At 36.1% G+C, this 8,883-nt stretch overlaps 1 protein-coding gene across 3 annotated transcripts; it reads right to left on the bottom strand.

Moving 5' to 3' along the window:
- Positions 1-606: 606 nt before the first annotated feature.
- LOC104814310 (plant UBX domain-containing protein 8) lies at positions 607-4,584 on the bottom strand. Of its 3 annotated transcripts, XM_010542305.2 has the most exons (12): positions 4,367-4,584; positions 3,659-3,720; positions 3,059-3,557; positions 2,844-2,927; positions 2,634-2,764; positions 2,324-2,513; positions 2,062-2,235; positions 1,803-1,967; positions 1,418-1,561; positions 1,269-1,325; positions 960-1,097; positions 607-856 (listed from the first exon to the last, which is right to left on the bottom strand). In XM_010542305.2, exons 1-11 carry the CDS (start codon positions 4,448-4,450, stop codon positions 990-992), a joined length of 1,698 nt encoding a protein of 565 aa, XP_010540607.1. In that variant the 5' UTR covers positions 4,451-4,584; the 3' UTR covers positions 607-856; positions 960-989. The 3 variants fall into 3 exon arrangements, with proteins under 3 accessions (XP_010540607.1, XP_010540597.1, XP_010540613.1); XM_010542295.2 differs by having other exon boundaries at positions 607-1,097; XM_010542311.2 differs by having other exon boundaries at positions 607-1,097; positions 2,652-2,764; positions 4,367-4,583.
- Between the last annotated feature and the right edge of the window lie 4,299 nt (positions 4,585-8,883).

The following is an 8,883-nucleotide window of genomic DNA, read 5'->3' on the forward strand; positions in this document are numbered from 1 at the left end:
TGTAAGAGAAGATTACAGCGTATTTTCCTTAATAATGTAGGGATTCAATGTGTATTTAAATACATATATAAAGAATACGTCTCCAAAAAAAAAGATTAAAAAATAATGTAGAACTACAGCATTATATTCTTTCTTGATCACTATGTTTAGAAAAAAAACTATTTCTACTTTGTAAAACATTTATTTTGGCTATATATTTCACGCCACATGAATAAAATAATTATTTATCCAAAATATCCTTATCTATTATATAAAAAATTGTTATTTTTAAATGTATAAAACGTTTAAACATTATTAATTATGGATAGTTTTAGAAAAAAGCATTAAAAATTATATAGAAAATCTCAAAACGTTATTTATTTTGAAACAAAAATATTATTATAAAACGTTATCTAATTTGAAACGTAGGGAGTATGTTCCAACAAATAAATTATAAAAGCATTGAATTGATTTCCTTTATAAAAAAAAATCACATCAAAGACCCTTTTTTAAGCATATTTCAACAAATTTAATAAAAAAAATGTAAAAAGTCGTTCATTTTGTCCCCTTAAATTTGGTTCCCTTACTCTCATCTGTAACAACGGAAATGGAAGATTCGCCGAAAAAAATATCCAAACAACACAGGAATAAAATTACGAGTAACAAAGGAAAAAACATTCGGATTTTAAGCATGCATGCATGCATGTATCGACGAAAGGCCAAACCCATCCAAAACGACGACGAGGCCAATGTGCTTACAGTTTTAACATTAAAAACCCAAATAATAAAAAGAAAAAAAAAAAGGGAGGCTTTTTTGGCTTCCTTCACTGAATGAGCAGAAACCAGAAATCTTTTGGAGAATAAAAAAACCCTAAAACTTTGAAAGAAAAAAAAAGAAAAGCATTCTATGAAGAAGCTGTAGAAGAGCTTTCACATTATATATATATATATATATAGATAGATGATATTATAGTTCATACCAAGGAAGGAATTTGAAGCATTAAAACACTTCATATGAGCTCCAGGAACAGAGCTTCTTGCTTGCTGGTCAACCCGAGATCGTTCAGAGTCGACTCGCTCTCCCCTTCGCTGAAAGGACGTCTCGGGTATGGCCTCACCTGTCGTTCATCACAATCATTACGAGGTCACAACATTCCGATGTCAATTCATGATCCAAGAATATATATATATATATGTATGCCTTTTGGACGAGAATATGTGCATCATACAATTCGTATAAAAAGCTTTGAGTTGAGCCTTTTTTTAAGTGACGGAAGTTTTTTTTTTACCAGTCTGTAAGTGCCGGGCTTCACCACTCTGCCAATGTCTATAAAATCGAAAAGAGACTGCAAGACAAGAGGCATCGACGGTTTTTTACAGTCAATAATGGAACAGATAAATGCAAACGGGCATTTGAGAGAGAATCAAAAAAGTTTACTTGGAGTTTGTCGGATTTGAGAAAACGGCGGCCAAGGCGGGTGCCATCTGGCATCCTGACAAGAAGGGTCATGGCGTTTTCTTCGTCTGCTGGTGGTTCCCTTGGCAGAGACGCTTCTTTCGCAACTAGTTGTCTCTCCAGCTCCTGCACCACCCAGAATTCCGTAAATGAAAAAGAGGAAAGAATTGGAGACCAAGCAGGTTTAACAATCACTACTGTCATCAGTGTTTTCCAGACAAGAAAACGGTTTAATAGTAGTCTTTCTCTGTCCAAGTGAAAGGGTCTTGGGAACCATCAGAAACCGAAGACTCCTCAATCATTCATGAAAAAAGGATTAAACCCGGGCTTCAGAAGAGAGTTTTATGTGCAAACATAAGCAGAGCACCTGTTCCTCCTCGAGTTTTCTGCGCGCTTCTTCCTCCTTCCTCTTTTCTTCTTCGAGAGCTGCCATTTTCGCAGCTTCCTCTTCTAACTGACGGGCCTCAGCTTCTCTGATGGCTTTCATCTCTTTCTCTCTGTCAGCTTGAAGCGATGCATTATACTCGTCATCCTGCATGAGTTTAATGGTTCGAGAAAGCTTACTATCACCACTGACACTTGATAAACTAAAAGGATTTCTTCCAGCTATTAATGATCTTTCCAACCTGTTGTTCTCGTATCATTCTCTGAGCTGTCAATGAAGGCGATGGTGGACGTGGTGTCATCATGTGCTGGCGAGATGCATAAGGAAAACTGTACCCGCTCTCAGGAATTCCACCAAACATTGCAGCCTCGAGCATGACAGCTTCATCATGTTCCTCGGAAGATATGCCTCCCCACTTCAGAGAAAATACCAATATTAGTAGCCAAAATACGAATCTTAACTTGCGGTTATAAGTATAAAAAACAGAACATGTTTTCTAATACCTCAGAAGCAAACCCATTGCCACTATCAGGTGGATGGGTACTTGCATGTTCTGCTCCAGGGCTGCGAGAACGATCAAAGTTAGGTGGGGCCTGAGAACCAGAGGCCCCACGCCTCGACCTGTGCCTAACAAGAGGTTGTTCCTCAACATCATCAGAGTCATCCTTCAATGGTGAGCTAGGTGATGCCGATCTGGACATATAAAGGACAATCATTTATGACCTCTTTTTATTTTTTTGGGCAGCACAATACAAACGGCTTTCAAACTGCTAAGAGTCTGCTGCTTATACAGGCAAAAACTAGAACACTCACAAGAGAGGACCGACAAACCTTCCATTCACGGCTTGTGTATTCTGCAGCTCCGGTAAAGTCACTTTAGAAGTTCCTCCTTCTGAGCTTGATGCCTTCAAGCCTTGGTTCCGCAAAACTTCTTCCTCGGCAGACTGAATCCATAAACAATAAAGGAAACCACATAAGAAGGCAGCAAAGAGAAAAAAAATAAAAAAGGAAACAATCACATACCTTCAAGGACATTGTGACAGCTTTTGCTATGTCATCATCTTCATTGTGAGACTGCCTATTTCCAGGAGACGGGTTTCTCGGACCCTGTATTCCAATTTAAGCAACTCATTAGATTTGTTACTTCGAGGTGAACAGAAGCTAAATGCAACAAAGGTACAATTTATATTGCTTGATCAAAATAAAGTTCAACAGTAACCACTCCCTGAATGGCTTACCTCTGCCTCCTTTTTTGAAGCCTCGATGGCAGCCCGGATCATTTCTTCTTCTATGTCATTGTACTCTTGAAAATTATCAGGTGCAGGAGCTGTAGGTCGGACATGCCTACTTTGACCTCTTGGTGCAGCATGACTATTGTCATCACTCTCTTCGTCTATAATGACCATCCCTTCAACAGCCGGACCCTGAGCATGCACGGTCCCTGTCACATCCTCAATAGCAGGAGCATCACTTGACCGACCAGATGGCTCACTGCTATCCTTAACCTCTATCGGTATCTGCCTGACCTCTCTTGGATGTGTGACAAAAGGGGAACGTGACATAAGTGGATCATTATCAAATAAACTTCTACCTAAGTTTGGTTGCAAAAGCGAAAAGGGGTCCATTGTTCTAGCAGCAGAGAGAAGCGACACAGGAGGTTCTCTTCGTGTAGAAGGAATCACATCATCGATATCCATCGCATCATCCTGAGGGACATTCATCGGTGCTTCAGGTACCCTGCACAAAAGGAAATTAAGAACATGCCATGCCCATCAGATAATTACACAAAGAAGGGTGATAAGAGGTGGAATGTAAACAGAACAGAGGTATGGACACACATATTTCGATCTCCCTCACTGAAATATGCATTAACAGCTTCATTGAGATCACCAAGATGCTCCTGCAACCATAAAAAGAGAAAAAGATTCGACAAAAGGTACATCAGCAACGAATCAATAAATTCAGGTGCTGAGGATCTTCTAAAAAAATCAACAAGAAAAAAACTAAATTTTCTTCAATATCATCTCATCCCTTTATCTTTACATGTGAAGAATCCGAGACAAATCAAACCTTTCCTATATCAAAACAAGCGTAAACCACCGATCATTTCAAATTCAATGAAAACCCTCCAAGCTAGACCCACAAAATATATGGAAGAGAATCCACTGAAACTCGGGTAATACAAATAGAAGCTTGTACAACCATCAATGAACAAGTACCAAATACGAAAATCGTGAGAATTCAGGAGCAAGTGGCCGACCAAGCAGCAATGCACTGGCAAAAACCCTCCTAGAAACTCAATCCCATAATCCCTAAAATTTAGAATTCTACACAATCAGCTTCGATAAACACCGCACGCATCAAAATTGACTAAAAACCGAAACGAAGCTGCATCTGACCATCAAAGATCGTCCACCGAACAATCACTTTACCGACTCCAGAAACTCAGGAAACCAAAATTGAACCATCCGATGAACGAGAAAGAGAGAGAAATCGCGACAATGGACATGAAACGAGACCAGAATCGAGAAAGATAACGGAATCACCTCGAGTTTCCGGACGGCGACTGATTCGGAAGCGCCAGTGATGCTCATAAAGGTGTCGATCGATTCCTGGTTGGGTCTCGCCATTGATGACAAGCCGTAGAATCTGAGAGGTGTTCTCCTCGGATCTTTTTTTTTGGTTGCTCGTAATGTTTTTTTTTTAATTTATTTTGATAGGGTTGGAGTGAAAGAGAGGGCAACAAAATTGATGTTCGGCGTTTGCAAGGAAGGAATTCGATCGGCGTTAGGGTCTTCTCTTTTTCCTCTTTTTTTTTTTTATTTTTAAAAAAATAATAATAATATATTTCAATTGCGCTTGAACCTTCTCTACTGTTCCACGCTTAATTGGCGAATTAAGCACATTTGTTATGAACATTTTTAATCTTACTATATAATTTCAATTTGAGGAGAAAAAACTGAGATGTAAGTCCAATATGACTAGAAATATAATTTTTATCCGTTATATATAATATAAACGGCATGCAAAATTATTTCTAACCCTTTTCAATAGTTGAAATATGAGTAGAATTCTAGATAATTGAATTTATGAAATTCAAAGTTTTTTCTGTTATATACTAAATCTTTGCAAGAGCATGGTTAATGTGACATAAAATAAAGACAAAAAGAGTTGAGGGTGGATTCTCATATATTTCACAATATTTTTTTAAAACAAAATCACAAAAAAACATCTTAACTTGTCAAGTTTTAACATAAATTTTAATTTTTATCAAATAAAATTTAATTTAATTTTTGAGTTGCAAATAAAACTAAATTTTATAACAGTTATCATTTTTATATTCATCGCTCATATGATGTACCGATATCGTAATATATGATAACGTATCAAATAAAGTTAAAATGTTGATTTTTTACATAAAATATCAGTATGTTAGATCAAGATTTAGATTTAAAAATGATAAGTATTAAAAGGTTTGAGTTTATTTTTTTTTAAATGAAGATTTATTACTAAGAGAGTGAAGTGTTTGATCTCGTCTCTCCTGATAAGAGATATTTCCTTTTAAAAATTATATAATTAGTATAATAATTTATTATCCTTATATTTTTTGTCCATTTTAAGTAGAGAACAAACAAATGAATATTGTTAAATTTTCAACAATATTAAAGTTTTTATGGTAAATAAATGAAAAGCATCAGTCCTAATTAATTCGAAGCAGGGTGTCGCGGAGTGTGCGAGGACGCGACAATTCGTGGATCTGTTTCACATTGCCATCATTATTTACCTGCTGTCAAAAAGAGGTTGAATTGTCTATTCGCTTCTTTTTTTTTTTACACGTTCGGTAAATTTTTTTTATTTCTCAATGTTAATATTGATATTTTTCTTCTTAATTAACCGTTCAAGCCATCATGTTTCTATCTACTTGTAAATGTATTTATCCAAATACTTCACGAATCTTTTTAAAACAATGATAAACATACACACGATATTCCGTTGGTATATTCAAAATGGGAAATTACTGTCCAAATGTAAGATAGTCATAAGGGTAATTAAATAAAACTATTACAAAGACAAAATCAATTTTAATATTGTTTTTCTTCAAATGTGATATTTGAATCCTTAATTCAGTGCATTCGAAAATTTATGTATAGAAACATTCGATTGCTGATATTTATTTTCTAAATTTTATAAAATATCAAATTATAAATTTGAAGATATAAAATAGTTGCATATGATTCTTTTGTGGTTAAATTTATAGATGCAAACGTGCAAATAAGAATCTGAAAAGGGGTATGCAGTCTGTGTGGTTTTGTTTTGTCAACAGCAAATCACATCGCCCTTCGTAACTGCACACATTTGCTTTTGGGTCTTTGACCACTAGACATCTCTTTGGGCTTCGTTTCTTAATTTACTCCAAAAAAGTTTATTTCCATTTATTTTTTTATTTTTCGTTTATTTTATATTCGATCAGTCTAGTTTCGAAAAATATTCTCAACAGATTTTAAAACTTTGTATATATGAAATGATATATATATATATATAAAAAATGAATGTGGTAAAGATGTACCGACCCACTTCAAAATGCAATTGTATTGGGAATCTTAGAATCGATTTTGGTAAGTTTAATTAAAAATTATTTTCGTCTTCAATATGTGTGTGTGTGTGTGTGAACCGATTGCTATTAGAAATGGAAAGAAAGGGTACATCGGATACTCTAACATTGGTTAGAGTCTACCAATCATTAGTTATTAGGTGCACCTAATACTCTAACTAATCAACCAATTAACGTGTGTTTGCATCTCATAATCTCTATTTAAGACTCTAACATTGACTGCCTTTCATTAGTTTCCATAAATATACATGCCATAATGGGTAGATTACAAGGCAAATTACGAATTATACGCATCTATTATCAGGACAAATACAATACGCAAATATTGTTAAATGAAAATGCGTTCACGTGTCCATGGTGTAGGTCCAAATGTCTGAAGCTTCGCACTCCGCAGATAATGTTGACTTCAAATCAATGGAGCGTTGACTAAAGTCAACTGATCTGAGAAAGCAATAGAACAGAGCCACCGACCGGACCGGCCGACTACTGAGACTCTTTGGACTAATGCCGGGCTCCACCTCTTGTACTTATATGACACGTGGCATAATCAAATCGACCCTGTCGGTACGATATCTCATATATATATATATTTCTGAAGGATAGATTCTACCGGTACACGTGATTATTAAGCAGGATTTACATGTTTCAACTTGCAAATAGATTGTTTTAAAATTTTAAAATACCAGTCTCTCAAATCACTATTTTTAATACAAAAATAACCAAAAGAAAGAGCATTAGTAACATACGTTATCATTTCGATTATTATTTGGTACAATTTAAATATGGATTGATAAGAATCTATGAATGTTTTGTGTTACATATAGTGTTTAATCACTATGTGTAAAGAGTCAAAGTGTGCACGGCCTGACCGGTTCACGGTAGGGAATATGAAAATGAAATAGTAGGGACATAATTTTTGTCATAACGCCCTAACAACTTAGTAGTTGAAATTATATATATATATATATATATAAAGGACCAAAGACTAGCAACTTCCCTTGTCTGTTTTACTTTGAAAAAAATATACATATTTATATAAAATGCATGCTTATGCACCATCCACTATGGGAATACTAATAATAAAACAAACAAAATAAAATACATTAATTTGGTATTATTGGAGTTACGTAACATTTGCTGAGGATTTTCTCTAAATAGTTGCGCAACGTTACGGCGGAAACGACGCCGTATGCCATCCAAACAAAAATCGAAGTGGGGACCACCAGCAACTAGAAGTGATGAGTTTATAGCCGTTAGATCTGGATTTTAAGATTGACGGATTACGATGACGAAATCCCGTTATGGTCCTTTTTTTTGTAACGTACACAAAAAAAAAAAAGATTCATCTGAAGGTATTGACATTTTTTGTCTTGGCGTTGTCCTTCGATGTTTTTATGCCATGGTGGGCGACATATTCCTTGGGTTCACATCATATAATAACCATTCGGGGGATATGGGCATAAACAACGTAGAAGATGACTGATGAATATGGATATTGAAATTCAAAATCATATCTACGATATACATATACCGAATATATATTCTTAGATTCGATCCCGTCTTCAACCATTAACGTCGATTACATGATACTATTAAAAAAAAACTTATGATTAAAGTCGCATATAAGAAAAATGGACTGCCTAATATATTACTAGCACTAATCAATCTCTAATAAATATAAGTCTCGTAAAATGGTTACATATTAAATGTTTATACAATTATTTGTATTGGAGACTGAAAATGTCCATTTTCACAGTAAATATTTATGCTATTGCAGTACCTAGTTCATGCTTATAGAAAATTAATGCCCATTTTATTGGCAAAAAAGGTGGTGAAATGGATTGACATGTGAATATATTTCGATACAATTATTAATTTTCCTTGATATAATAATAACACAATCTTTGTAGATCATCCGTCGTGTTTTCAAATAGTATGCATGTAGATGTTTCGACCTAAGAGCATGATAAGGCATGGCCGCATGGATACTCGTTGAAGAAACTAAAATAAAAAAAATAAAAACAAAAAAACAAAAAGAGCGTGGTAGGCACGCGCGGAAAAGGAGCGTGGGCAGTCTGTATATAGGGAGTGACACTGCACATCCCCTCTTGCGTCTACTTAGCCTCTACCCCTCGCAGTTTCCTCATTTCTCTCTCTCTCTCTCGACAAATGCAGACGACTCCGGCCACCCGAAACGCCGTCGTTTCCATTGTCGAATAGCTCCGGCGATGGGAAAAGCTTCGAGATGGTTCCGGAACCTCTTCGGCCTAAAAAAATCCGACCGGACTCAACCCGACACAACCCACGGGAAACGCCGTTGGAGCTTCGTCAAATCCAAACACACTCCTCCGCCACAGCACCACTCCCCGGTGGCGTCCTGGCAGGAGTATAAGGACTACGGAGGCGGCGAGGATCCCGACAAGCACGCTATCGCGGTGGCAGCCGCCACCG

Source organism: Tarenaya hassleriana, unplaced genomic scaffold, assembly GCF_000463585.1.
Source record: "Tarenaya hassleriana unplaced genomic scaffold, ASM46358v1 Cleome1, whole genome shotgun sequence".
Classification (NCBI taxonomy): Eukaryota; Viridiplantae; Streptophyta; class Magnoliopsida; order Brassicales; family Cleomaceae; genus Tarenaya; species Tarenaya hassleriana.